This window comes from Abrus precatorius, unplaced genomic scaffold, assembly GCF_003935025.1.
Source record: "Abrus precatorius isolate BTA unplaced genomic scaffold, Abrus_2018 Scaffold11, whole genome shotgun sequence".
Taxonomy (NCBI): Eukaryota; Viridiplantae; Streptophyta; class Magnoliopsida; order Fabales; family Fabaceae; genus Abrus; species Abrus precatorius.
Genome location: NW_020874303.1, coordinates 22,376,211 through 22,390,877, shown reverse-complemented (window position 1 = coordinate 22,390,877; position 14,667 = coordinate 22,376,211). Strand labels below are relative to the sequence as shown.

Below are 14,667 nucleotides of genomic sequence, written 5' to 3'. Positions count from 1 at the left end.
AGAAGAGGAGGTTGGGATGAAGAGAGAATTTTTTGCTTAAGCGAATAACTGCATGCCACAATTCTTGCAAAAACTGCCGAAGATCCGTTTTCGTTGTAATAAGTTAACATGCGTGTAACTCACGTCAACACTTGCTAATAGTTTCAGAATGCAACGAAAAGAGTGATATATCTAGCGTGACGTGCGTTACTTCACTAGTGTTGGATGATTTTAAAAAAAATTATATATTTTCATAATTTTTTCATAACACAATATTTTAGTAAATTTTTATTTTATTTTTTCTCACCTTGATAAATGGTGGTGGAATAATCTGCCATAATTCAAAGAAATAAGCTATTTATTATTATTATTATTATTATAAAAATTATTATAAAAATTATGGTGAGAACGTGAACTGAAATCAGAGATGAAACCGAAGCATGCACTCCTAGCAGTAACGATCATGATGAGTGTGATTGCCCACTGAAGTGATCTGAAATTGCCAAAGCCTGCACTGCCAGAACCATTAACCGGTTCTTCATACACACAAACTCCTCCGAGTAAGCCTTTATCTTCCGATTCACACTGTGCAAACACAAGTGCATGTTTGCCAAGTTCCAATAGTCTTCCCACTAGGTATATGGATCTCCTGCAGCCAACTTTCTATACATTTATGAATTTCTACCCTTCATTTAAAAAAAATTAATTAAATATAAAAGGAAGAAAAAAGATGAGCCATTGGATAATTAATGCAAGAAAAATTATTGCAGAGGATCCGAGTTCCCCCATTGGTGCCTAGAAACCTGCTAAGGAAATTAGTTGTTACACGTCCATATGAAAGACGAAATCAAAATCCTATATATATATAAATCAATTCAATAGGACATATATGAACTTTCTTCTATGAATAATACATGGCCTTCTTTATACTCCTTGTATTCGCTATATAGATTAAGTTTTCTATTTTGATATTATTCACATGACTTTATGTTTTGATATAATGTTTTGACTGGCCTTCAATACATCACAGGTCCTTATTGCTGATCATAGGTCTTTAGATCCATCCTAGCTTAATATGTAAAATTAAATTTTAATTTTGACCAGTATTTTATCCACTTCTTTATACTCTTGTCTCACTTCAATTATCATATATATATTAAAAACAAAATACTTATTAATGATAAAATAATTAATCTTTTTATTATAATATAAAAATTATTATGTTTCTTTAAAAATAATATAAATTAATTTTTATTTAAATTTTTATGAAAGAGAAAAGATAGTCCTTTAATTATTTTACGTATATTTATTTTATATATAGTTAAAAAAAATTTATGAATATAATTTGATGCATTATCAATATAATTTTTTTTACACTATTAACTAATTAAAATATATAATAGATATAAATTTTAAAATAACTATCATTAAAATCAATCATTCACTAATATGATCATTTATAATTAAAAAAGAATATAATTTTTTATCCTATCAGTAAATTTTAATTAAATATACAATTTATTAAATAAATATATTTTTTTAAAAATTAACTATAAAATTATTTATTATTATAAACATTATTGATTTTATATTTCAACGCACAGCTCATGAATTGAATATAATTGTCATATAAATCTTGAGTTGTTTCATGGAGATTGCTAAACTTCGTAGTCGCCCCTTAGTTGGATGCCATTAGTGATTGTTTAATACTAAGAAGAATCAAATGCATCTGTTTTGGCGGTGGGCAATTTCGGTCCACTCGTTAGTTTCTTTGGCATCTGTTGATAGGTTGGATAGTTTGATGAAGAACACTCTGTTCAATATCTTACAAGTCTTGTTTTGGTTAGTAATACTTGAAGCTCCAGCTTCAAATCAAGTGCTTATTTTGTGTCTTAAGCCTGATTAAATAATTGTCAATGGTTGATATATTATTACAATGTTCATGATCAAGCACGGTGATTTTTTTAATACATTTATGGATATAAAAAAAATATTAGTACACACTCTTTTGTGTCTTTTTATTGTTAAATTAAAATTTATTAAAAATTTAAAAATACGAGAAAAAAATTAATTTAAAAGTAAAAAAATGAGACATATATAATTTTAATTAATAATAATATGTTAAAAAATGATATTAGTAACATTTCTTCGTCAACTTTCTGTGCGGACAAAGTCTAACTAATGATAACGTTATATCAAATGATGCCATCATTTCCATCTTGAACTGGTTATAGTCAGTCGTTGAAACAGTGAGGCATTAATCCTTTCCTTTTCCCACAAGTTTAATAAACAATGTAACATCTATTTCTTAAAGTAAATTTGGAGTCAAATAATTTGCATTAAATTTTTTTAAAAGCTTATAATTAAATTTGATAGGGAATCTTTTTACTCATCGGTATAAAAATTATAACTTATTATATCTGTTTAAACATAAATTTAAAGACAAAATTAAATTTAATCAGTTCAGCACAATTCTAAAGATACATTCATGTTTCTATGCATGTTATAATGTCGTTAGGCAGAGGAGACGACTTTGATTTTTTTTGTTTTTACAAATTTTCCTGGTACTATTTTGCTCTATCAGTACATAAAATATTTAAATGAAACAAAAATATTAGCACCTAGTATTTATACAAATTTAAAATAACTAAAAATAGTAACATTTTATTAAAGGAAAAATTATTTATTACATTAAAATACAAAAAATATAATACAATTTTTTTTCTTAAGAAACTTTTTGTGTTTAAATATTTAAATAAATTGTATGAACTAATATTAATAAAAACCAAAAATTATGAAAATTTTTCATTTTCCACTTAAATTACTCTTTCTATTCTTTTCAATCTATCCATATTTAAAAAAATAAACTTTTTTTTTTTCGTCTATTAGAAATTTAGAAATAACTTTTTCAAATATATTATTATCCCAACTTAATTTTTAGGCAATCGATATATTCATTACAAATAAAAACAAAAATTATATAAATAAATAAAAAATAAATTAGATTTAACATAAATGAAGATATTCATTAAACTCTTCAATATTGTATTATTTTTCACAGTATATGGATAAATAAAAAAAAATATCTAATTTTAAGTTAGCAAGAACTGCAGAACCAATTATATGTTGAATTTTTGTTGAACAGCATTTAATCGACATAAATTAGGACACTCTCACGTATGTGAATAAAACATGATTTCTTTTCACTTTTTTTCATCTGACGACGTGTGGAACAAAACACAGCCCTTTTTTCCTTCTTACCTCTGCCATCTCGATACGGACGACAATTAGATCTTCCACGAAAAAGAAAATCGAGAGTAAGGTAGAAACTATAAAGAAAATTTGATGAAAAAAGGTCAAAAGAAAAAAAAGGTAAGATAATCAAATCCTCTTGTGTCGGCATCATCAGCACCCTCCACCTGTAATCCCACACACATTCCTCATTCACCTCTTTGTCTCCGTAAAACGACAACGTAAATTGGTAAATCTGTAATGTAACATATGGTACTTTCACTATTCACTACAACGCTGTTTCTATGGACGCCACTCGTTTTGAATCATAGTAAGAAAAACAAAAAGAAGAAGAAGAAGAAGAAGAAGAAAATAGAGAGTGAAGAGGTGCATATTGGGAAGGCCTAACAGAAACGAGCATCGTTGTGAGTGTGATTACCCTTTGGAGGAATCTGGAAATGCCAAAGCCTCCCAACACCTTTAACCAAATTCTTCCTACAAAGAAACTCTTCTGCATAAACCTTCTCCACCTTCCGATCCACGTCATGTAAAAACACGTGCGTCACACCCGATCCCTTCCTATTCCTCGCCATCACCGCCGCCGAGAATATCGCCGCCATGCGTCCCGGCGCCTCCGCGAAGTACCCTCTCGGCGCGTCGATCATAATCAAGTCCCACTCCCTCTCATACACCTCCTCGGGGAGGTTATGAAGAGCCAGCTGGCACCGCTCGTTGCCGCGAAGCGTGGCCGTCTCCGGAGAACACGCCTGCTCCGACCGGTACCCAGAGAGAAGCCTGTCGGCGTCGCGAAGCTGCGTGCGGTAACGCACGGCGTGGGCTCGGAGCTCAGGCGCGTCCTTGAGGACTGTCTGGACCCACTTCGGGTCCTCCTCGAGGAACAGCGTGGTGCCACGTGGGTTGATGCTGGCCCACATGAGAGAGTCGTGGCCCAGCCCGAATACGAGGAAGTTTGAGGGGCGGCTGAGGGATTTTAGAACGTCGAATGTGACGGTGATTTCGGAGAGTGATTGTTGAGGGACAACATGCGAGGTGGCGTAGTGGAGAATCGCGTGAAACTGGATCCATGTGGGCTCGTTTTTATTCAACTGTTCTGGTCTGGTTTTTGTGAGAGAACATAGGAAGGTGTTGTAATCTGAGGTTTGGATCAAGCTGGCTGTGAAGAGTGATACTCCGATTATTCCCAACATTGCCGACAGCCACACCCAACACCGCTTCTCCGGTAGCTGATAGCGGTTCTTCATCTTTCCGTTGACTTGCATTGGTTTGTATGTTGAGTTATGGTTGGTGTGATACTTGCGAGATATTTGTAGGGAGTTCGTATGATTTTCAAGTGAGGGATAGAGGATGGTTGGCTAGTAGTGTTGGGGGAATACAGGGTTGGCAACTCGCATTCATTATTATTACTGTTTTAAGTGCGATTTGGCATTCGCAATCACTAATAAATCTAATTTAGTTACAATTTTTTTTAAATTTAATTAATTAATTTCTACCTACAAAACTTATACCATTTAAATTCAACCATCGTAAAATACTTTGTTATTTTGTAATTATTACTGAAAAAGAATTATTTTTTAAATTTATTTTATCGATACAATCTAACAGGAAACTAATATATATTTTTATTTAAAATTAAAAAATGGATTGGTAATTGCGCTGCACGACCGTACACTAATGCAGGGCTTGGTGTTGTGTTGGGATTGGGTGAGGCGAACACGATTTTGAAATTGAAAAAGTGGGGTTGCGGTGATTGACAAATTTGTTCTGTCCTGAGATATCAGCGCAGCACCACGTGCTACTACAGTGCTGCTTTACCCCTGCTTCCATATCTGTGCCTCTATCTGCCATGTCAACCACAATTTATGTATTTTTTATATGAGAAAAAATATATCAAAATGAATTTAAAAAAAAAACTGATTAAAAAATTATAAAAAATTGCCTTCATATTTTAATTTTTTAATAATTTTTAACTATTCATCTCAAAATTTCTGTACCTGAAATAATGACTATTTTTAAGTTTCTATATTTTTTAAGAATTATAGTTTACTGTATATTATTTTTAAATACTATATATAAAAAAAAACTGATAATGGGTGAGAAAATTCGTAACGTGTGCAATAAGTAAAAGAGAAGCTGCAGGAAAATACTTGTGTAGACATATGGTCCACGTTAATAGGACATGCCAACGTAGTAAGTATAAAAGGGTAAAGAATTTTTGAATGAATTAGAAGTACATGTACCGCGAAATCGAAAACAATATCTAAAATTATAGGAATTATTTGTATTATTCCGTGGATTTTGAGCAAAAATTTGGATTCGGATCTCTTCATGTTCGAACATGACTTCATTTTAGACTTCATTTTATTTAAATGAATATATAAAAATACACGAACATGACAATTATATTTAATTTCGAACATGAAGAGATCTGGCGCAAAAAATTTATGCTTGATGAAGCAAAAATTGAAGTTATAGAATCTGCTTCTACCTTTCTACCTTTGCATCATTCATGGGTCGCAATCAGCACGGCAAATGCATAAGGAGTAAAGATCGTCCATGTTTCTCCCTATTCTTTTCTATCTTCTTACTCCACCCCTCTCCTTTACCAATGGTAAATAAATATTATTCACAGTTTTTCAACAGCTAAAATAAATACATTTAAAAAAAATAAACATGACTCTTAAGATTTAAAAATCATGAGAAAATTTGAAACATGCATAACCTTTCTTGAGTTGTTGACTTTAGTAATTCAAGCAATAAGACGATGGTTTGATATAGTATGTTTTATTCCACGTTAAAACACACATGTGGGTTCTAATATATTTTAGTGATTACTTACAATTTTTGCATTAAATTTAAGTTGATAGATTAATTACAATTTAGTGGCCCAATACATTAATTCCCTTCACATTGATAAGAGGATGTTACAAAAAACTGTGAAGGCAAAAAAAGAAATTAACTTCGGTTGTCTGTGGAGCTTTTCTAAACTGAACGAAAAAAAGCTAATGCCATATTTTGTGTCTCTGCCACTAGATTGTCCTCTTGATATGTAAAAGATCAAATTTATCTCTATCAACCCGTAAATGGTCATCAATTTTGACATTTTAATATTTTATTAATATATCCACTTCTTATAATCAATGGACACATAACATGTCCATGTTAGATAAAACTTACTTTTAAATACTTCGTTCAATGTTTACTTTATATTGATGCAAAACTGGTTCTCTTATCCTTTTCCAACCATTGGTAAAATAATATTAACCGGTAAAGATTCATCCACCCTTTCACCAGTTGAAGGGGAAGGATGCAACACAGACCATGCATATCTTAAATGACTTCTATTTTTTTCATATTAACTAAACAAGGAAACTTTTTTTCTCCACCCTAAACCAATCCCTCATCTCTTTTTTCACCATAAATTAACCAAACCAAACAGAATATAAGCGTCACAATTTTAATAGAATGAATATATAATTTTAGAAAGCATACATTCGTTTAATTTAAAGATTGAGATAAAGCTTTGACCTGTCCTTCTCACAAACTTCCATTTTTTATTTTCATTTTTCATATATATATATATATAATTTAATTTTTGAAATAAAGTTTAGTATATTTAAGAAAGAAAATTATTATATTGTTTATTGTTTAGTCAGAAAGAAAAAAAAAAGAATTATGATATGAGATTTCTACACATTTTTTCCTATCCTCTATACGAACATTCAAAATGAAAAAAAATTGTTACATTATTACACTATTTCATTAAAAAATAAAGATAAAAATAAGAATTATATAATAGTTATTTACATTATTTATTTTAATTATTAATAAAATATCTAGTTTGTGAAAACATAAGAGTTGAAAACGAATTAATAAAATATATAAAAAAAAAAGAATTAATAACTTCCAACTAGGTGGACCAATATTTATAGAATTTGAACTATAAAACAAATTTATTTTATTTTTGTGCATATTGAAATCCGTTTAGCTAATAGGTGTATATTTATGAAGCTATGTAAATTGACCACCCACCCTTCCAACTTTGGACACAACTGTGGCAGCATTCATTATAGAGACAGAACTCAGAAAGAGGTGAAGCCAAAGCATTGGCAGAGCTGAAACGGAATCAATCAAAGAAACAGGAGAAAATGAGAGGATGGGAGTGGTTGTTGTTGAGCCTCTTCGTTCTGAGGATGGTTCACTCGGAGGGAGCAGATTTAGCGACGAAATGCAACATAGTGGTTGAGAAGGTGATTCCGTGTTTGAACTTTGCAACGGGACAGGTGGCGGTTCCGACGAAGGATTGCTGCGAGGCAACGTCGAAGATAAAGGAGAGTGATCCAGAGTGTCTGTGCTATGTCATTGAACAGACACATAAAGGCAATGCAGAGGTGAAAAGCATGGGTATTCAAGAGGATAGGCTCCTTCAGCTCCCTTCTGCTTGTAACTTGAAGAATGCCAGCGCCACCCACTGTCCCAGTAAGTCCCTTCTTCTTCTTCTTCTTTCACTTTCGTTTATATCAATTTTTACAAAAATTAGTATAAAAAATTTATACCTTATTAAATATTTCTAAGAAAATTTCTTCAAACTTTACACAAATTGGACTTTAATCATTTTTTTTTTTGTGCAAGGTATTATTATCTTATAAATTTTGACTGTATTTTCTATAATAAATTTTTAAAAAATTATTGTTAGCCGTTTATTAAAATAAACTGAAATGTTGTTTTTTTTTATAAAAAGTTATAAACTATTAACGAATCTGATGCTAAAATGAACTCAGTAACTAGCAATACTGTGTTACAAAATTATCAACTGGATTGACTTTTCAAAGGTGAGAAAAGGAACTTATGGGGTGAAAGTAAAATAATTTATCTAATTAGACCTTAAACTGAATGAGAAAAAAATTATTTAGTTTAATTATAAACGTGTATTACAAGACAAATGTTAACGAAGTGATATAATATTATTTTAAAAATTTAAAATATTTTTTAAAATGTTAAGATTTTATTAGGAGGTAAATATTTAATAAAAATTTATTATTTTTTTAAGTTTAAAATTGTCCTAAAAGTTATTGTTAATAAATCTGAATATTTATTCAAAAGTTATATTAGTATATTTTTATTTTTATTTTTAAGAAGAAAAAACTTATGTGTTATTCTTTAAATACTGTTAATGCTATCTACTGATTAAAGTTAATAGTTTACGTTAATAAAAAAATATATATTTAATTTTATTTTAAATTGTTGAAAAAAATTAATAAATAACAATCGCAACACTTAAATTTTGTCTTCTTAATATGCTCTGCTGTGTTTTTAAATAAAGAACTTGTTTATTTATACTTGAATAAATTAGATAATTTAATTAAATAAACTTGTGATTAAGAATAAGTTTTGAGTTACTATTGATTAAAACGAAACACACATGATTTGAATGTGGACAGAGCTTCTGGGTCTATCTCCAAACTCCCCTGACGCTGCTATCTTCATGAATGCTTCGTTGGGAACTAGTCCCTCTTCAACACTCGTCTCAGAGAACCACAATGGCTCCAATGGAAGCATGCTTAGGCCTTTTCTTATGCCATATCTAATATTAGCATTATTCTCCTTGCTATGAATAATATTGGAGTTGGTTCTGTCAGCTTGAATTGAATGACTCACTCAATGAAAGTAGAAGGGGTAGTTGTTTTGCAATTATAATAACTGTGTTGCTTAGTGATGAACTTTAATTTGTAGTAGATTGCAGCATTGAATTCTAATGCACCTGCAACCTGTTATGTTGTCTAGAATTTTTGGGCCTCTCTTATGCTTCTCTTCAATGTCCTTTTACTTCTCCACGTACTACAATCATAGATTATAGAAGGAATAAATGTCCCATCAATCTAACTCTTTCGCTATTTTCCCTTTATGTTTTTTTTTATATACATAATCTCTTTTTGGTTGTACGTTTAGAACTTCGAAGTGTCTGATTTAGGAATAATCTTAAAATTTAAAACTTCCTTTATCTCCAAATATTTGTAGTCCAAATATATATAAACCCCGAGTTCTAAGATACAGATTAAGTATTTGAAAGTTTTATTATAAATAAAGTATTTATTTCTAATTTTTTAACAAATTTTTTTTTTTAAATATTTAAACTCAAATTTAAAAATTTATATTAAAAATTATTTTTTTAATAGATATTTAAAAATAATAGAAAAGTCACTCATGGGAAACCTCGTAAATTTTAAATATTTTATCCAAAGAAATCAATTTAAAAAAAGGGTATTTAGAAACTGAGGTAAAATCCATGAAGTGTACATTTTTACTATTCTCAAGTGTCTATCATTATTCTTATTTAAATAATTTTTATCCAAAATAATTTTTTTCTTTTATAACCATATTTATAATAAAAATCACAATAAATGCATCGAATTAACAATAAATATTCCCAACCACACAATATATAAAAAAATCAATTTAATAAAATAGTTAGTGTTTATAAATTGTGTATAGATGAAAGTGTTCGAGGGGTAAACTGTACATGTATTTTTTTAGACCTTAAATTTTAAGGTTTTTTTTTTTTTTTTTAACTCAGAACTTGATTTTAAATTTAAAGAAACTTGATAGCATGGAGGTCTAATTAACGTTGAGTTTAAGGAAGATGAGATTAAATTATCTCAAACATTTTTTTTTTGTAAATATGATAAGAGTTTTTTTTTTTAATGTGTCTAATAGATTAATAATAATTTTAAATTGAACGACTGAATTAAAATTATTTAAAAAAAAGGCTATTGAAAATATTATTTTACTAAACTTGGCATTTGATGTCATTTGATTTTAATACCTACCAAATGAGAGAATATTTTAAACGTTACAATGAAGAGTGAATTTTGACAATTAAATCCAATTATAAATAATTAAGATTGTAATATAAAAATATATAAAATTTTAAAATAATTGTATGACCATACAATATATTTTAATATTGATGATTTATACATGATTTTATTCATATTTAATTTTTTTACCTCTCATATGTATATATTAATAAAGGAGATGAGGCTGATATTGCTCTTTCGTAGATCCATCCATCCTATATTTAGGTTAATATTATTTACGACGTCTTTCATGGTACCATTGAATATGTATTAGGGATTAAGTATAGTTTTGGTATGATATTATTGTTTTTATTTATTTATACTCTTTATATTTAACAAGGTTACATGTTTTTAATTCTTCACCAAGAATATGTTTATATAATTTCAAATGATTAAAAAATTTAAATAAATAATAATTTTGAAATGTTATTTTTTAAAAAAATTAAAACAATATTTAAGACAAAAAAAAAACATGTGAAGAGGTATCAGTAATCAAAAGATTGGCTGGAAATTTGGATCGTGCTTTGGGCTTAAGCCTAGAAGATTTGTTGAGCTGCTTCAAGATTTTTTGACCAAAGTTTAAATTAATCATGACAAAAAAATAATCGCATCTCGACAAATAATATAAAATAAAATAAAGATCATTTTAGTGGGTTTTCCATTTCAAGTGAAACGTTACAGTCTCCGAAGTTTTGTGCATTCGATTACCCTTTACAGTCACTGCTCGTCTTCATGTCTCAGGTAAGGCTCTCGTTCTGTACTACATTTTATTTTATTAATTCACCTATTTCATTTTCTTAGGTATTACTTTTTTATTATTACAAATTTCTAATGTAAACAATTTGATTGGCAATGAAGCATATTCTGATTTTGCATAGCCACCAATTCAATCACCAGAGCAGAATGCAAGGATAACAACGTTTGCTTTTTCCATTTTCATTCTGCAGCTTCGTAATAGAAACTCTTCAACTTCTAAGTGCGCCAGAACCGATGGTAAAAATTGTTTTTTAACCATTTTTCTAGTGTAAGTTTTTATAAAAAATTATAAGATATTACAAAATTCAAAACTGCTTTTTTATAGTAAGTATTTTTAATAATGTTCTTCAATTAAAATTAAAGTTTCAATAATGTATGCCAAAACTTTAATGACAACCCTTAATGCGTGGATTATCGAGATGAAATTTTGATCTTGAGTGTATAGCAATACTAAAAGTACTTATGGTATTGCCCTAAAGTTTTATCCAATGTTAAATAAATCATCCCTTACAGCATTCATTCTGTGGTGCATTTCAATTGCGTTTGTTTTTGTCTGTAGGTAGTCAAAGGGAAGATGATGATGACATGCCATAGCTGTGGCAATGTCAATTTCTCTTTTCAGGACAATCTGCAATATGAGTAAATGCACTTAACCGAGGCCCACTGCTCTTGCCTTGGTTAGATGAATAAATGTTGTACTGTTGCTGAAAATATGATATAATTTGCATGTTGCAAATGATTTGAAAAAGGTTTTATCCGGCTCCAGTGAGAATTGGCATAAGCATGTGCTTTCATTTAAAGTAATTTTTATTGTGAAATACTAAAGTAATTGTCTATCTTAATCCAGAAATATGCTACCAATTCTTTACAAGCTCCAGTGGGTTATTCATACTCAGCACCTTATGTCGTAGGATCCAATTTTCTCCGTTCAACATATCTTGCTGTACCTGTACCGTCTTGTGGGCCTCCCCTATGGTGTTTCATTTTCTGGAGGATCAGCTTATCATTACAATTATGGAAATCACTTTTCTGCTGGCACTTCTGACGGACCACTGCATTTATATGGGCTAATGCCATACGTGAGTGGACGGATGACAGGAAATGGTAATGACGGATGACAGGAAATGGTAATGTAATGCATTTATCTTCTTATTTATGAAAATGGCCTCGTGAAATAAGGAAAAGAGTATTGGGGGGTGGGGTGGGTGGGGGATACAGTAGCAATTAAAATGTCTACTTCTAATATTCTTTATTTTTTGGGATGTGCTACAAACACTGTTGTTTCTGAACGGAAAAGTCTTCTGTGCAGTGCCCAAGTAAGGTTGTATCCATCCTTGAATTTATATCCCAATTTACTTAAAATTAAATTAAGAGTGAGTAAGCATTACTGAAAAAATCTTTAGAGTGAAAACACCCTTGCGCATGTTACCCTTTTTTTTCTGGAAATTCTTTTCTAGGTGGGATGTATGGTTTGCACCCTATAGTGAGCCTGTATGTGCCGGGTATGCCTATTGGACCTGGAACAATGTCATACTATATAAACTCATTTGTTCTAAACTTGTTTTTCCAGTATGATATGTGCTGAATTTTCTTATTTATATTTTATTCTGCATTATAGTTTCTTGATGTTTTCACATGATGAATTCTCAACTTGTTCAAGTTAACTACCTAGCAAATGCCAAATATTTTCTTATGTCACTATAGGCTTGTCAAACTGTGTTTAATTCTTTTACCTACGCTTATTTTCATATTGTTCAAAGGTTGATTTGGGTAGAATCCCTGGATGAGTTGAAGAAGCTAGACTTTGTCAAAAAATGTGCAAATATTCTAAGGTCAAAGTTAATAGTTAATATTTACCTGAGCAGGGCTCAATGCTAGGAACTTTTCCTGACGACTTGTCTCAGAAAAACGACATAGGTTTACCATATTTAACTTATGTAAATTTTCATTGAAATGGATGCTTTTTGTCCCAGTTTTATTTACACCCCCTCCACCAAAACTTCCACTCCATAATCCGTACAGGTACAATTCGTGAAAATAACTGGATGTGTCCAAAATGCGGTAATATCAACTATCCATTCAGAACTGTCTGCAACACGAGAAAGTGCAACAAACCAAAGCCTGGATCCCAGGTTTGCTCCTTTATTTCCTCTGTGCACATTGATGGTAAATTTATAATTAGCATTGTTTGATGTGAATATTATGTTGCAGGTCTCAAAATCAGATAAATTTTCTAGTGAGTTGCATTGTATATCTGTCTGACTGTCTCCGCTTAATTGATGCAATTTTAAGATCTGATACAGAGCATTAGTTGATAATTATACTACTTTATTTCTACTTAACATTCAGAGCGAAAAATGCCTGAGGGAAGCTGGAATTGCGGAAAATATGTTACATAAACTTTACGATCAGAACCAAGTGCAACAGACAATCTGAATCAAGTAAATCTCCTTCAGCAGCTTCAGATCAAAATGATCAGGTTCGTTGTGTAATTATTTTTCTCATTTCAATAGCATGCATTGCTTGTGCAACTGTTGTTGATTTTTCTCTCCTCTTTATATACATAACGGACCTCATTAAAATCTAGTCTGCTGTAGAGCGTTTAAATGGATTCATTGGGAAAGTTCACCTTTTGCTGCCTTTCATTTGAGTCCTGAAACAGCGTACAGATATAGTTTTTTACTTTTCTTCATCTCTCTCCATTGCATCCTTTGATTTGCTATTATTTACGGCTCCAGTGAGTACTCCGACATGTTTGAGTTTGAGAAGGTCCAGAGTTGTCTTCCAGCATTGCTGTGGGTGTCTGACAGTCAGTCTTTTCGTCCTCTATGTTGCGCAGCCCTTGTGAAATCACTCACCTTTTCGTTATCTGTGTCAAGTTGTATTAACTAGGATGGTAATTGCCTTTGTGAATCATTATAATGCATGTGTCAGACAGCTTAACCTGGCAAAGATTTTACAAGTTAGTTGTGGTATTTCATAGAAAGGTGCCCTATACTCAGTCTCGGAATCAACTCATTGTACTAGTAGTTCGTTAGAATGTGCATTTAGAAGAGGTCCAGTTGCAGAAATTGCAAATTTTTTATTTTTATTTTTGTAGTTTTCGTTTGGTTCTTAACTGTCTGTTTAAGCATCTTTAGATATTAGATTATCCAAAAGCATCTGAAGATTCCAAGATTTTAGATAATTTAGGTTGTGCCATAGTTTTAGCATTGGGTAGTAGATGAAAGTGTCTCTCTTAGCCTGTGTCTTCTTTTGTGTCAGACTCAGTGCTTGTGGCAAGATAGTTTGGTTAATCATAGATTTCCTTTTACTCTTCTAGGATAATTAAAGATAGCACCTTGTATCGACAATATTAATATATTGCACTGGGGAGATATCTGCTGGAGCTTGAGTGCCGTTGTCGTGAAGGCCAACTTGTGTTCCCATGCTTGTGAAATGATGGCCATCATTACTAATAGTTATGGCATTTTTTTAAAATATATTAGTTTGAAGATATAATTAGCCAGGGCTTTGTTTGAAAAGAGGGAAGAAAAAGTGTGTAAAGGATAAGGAGAGGAAAAAGAAAAAAGAAATAATATTAATACAAAGTCTTTTAATTTAGAGAAATTTAAAAATATATAATTAGGAAATTGTTAAAGTGTTTACAAATTTTCTCCCTCTTATATAAATATTTTAAATAAAAAATTGTATCATATAAATCTTTTTCTTCTTTTATTTTTCTCTAAAAAATTAATTTCCAAATAAAGGATTTTGTCTTGAAACACAGTTATAACTAGTGAAATTACGGCCATCATTACTAATAGTTATGGCATTTTAAAAAAAT

At 30.5% G+C, this 14,667-nt stretch overlaps 2 protein-coding genes across 2 annotated transcripts; one reads left to right on the top strand and one right to left on the bottom strand.

Annotated features, from left to right (window-relative positions):
• Positions 1-3,168: 3,168 nt before the first annotated feature.
• LOC113855263 (probable methyltransferase At1g27930) lies at positions 3,169-4,607 on the bottom strand. Its single transcript, XM_027486826.1, has one exon. It carries the CDS (start codon positions 4,488-4,490, stop codon positions 3,615-3,617), a length of 876 nt encoding a protein of 291 aa, XP_027342627.1. The 5' UTR covers positions 4,491-4,607; the 3' UTR covers positions 3,169-3,614.
• Positions 4,608-7,376: 2,769 nt separating this feature from the next.
• Positions 7,377-8,842, top strand: LOC113855838 (non-specific lipid transfer protein GPI-anchored 1-like). Its single transcript, XM_027487467.1, has 2 exons — positions 7,377-7,707; positions 8,670-8,842. Exons 1-2 carry the CDS (start codon positions 7,377-7,379, stop codon positions 8,840-8,842), a joined length of 504 nt encoding a protein of 167 aa, XP_027343268.1.
• Positions 8,843-14,667: the final 5,825 nt, after the last annotated feature.

What these genes read in the sequence shown, in the direction of transcription:
- LOC113855263 (XM_027486826.1), bottom strand. Translation starts at nt 4,490, where the DNA reads ATGCAAGTCAACGGAAAGATGAAGAACCGCTATCAGCTACCGGAGAAG.
- LOC113855838 (XM_027487467.1), top strand. Translation starts at nt 7,377, where the DNA reads ATGAGAGGATGGGAGTGGTTGTTGTTGAGCCTCTTCGTTCTGAGGATG. An exon ending in CAGCGCCACCCACTGTCCCA is followed by an intron (nt 7,708 to 8,669) that starts GTAAGTCCCTTC and finishes GAATGTGGACAG; the next exon opens with AGCTTCTGGGTCTATCTCCA.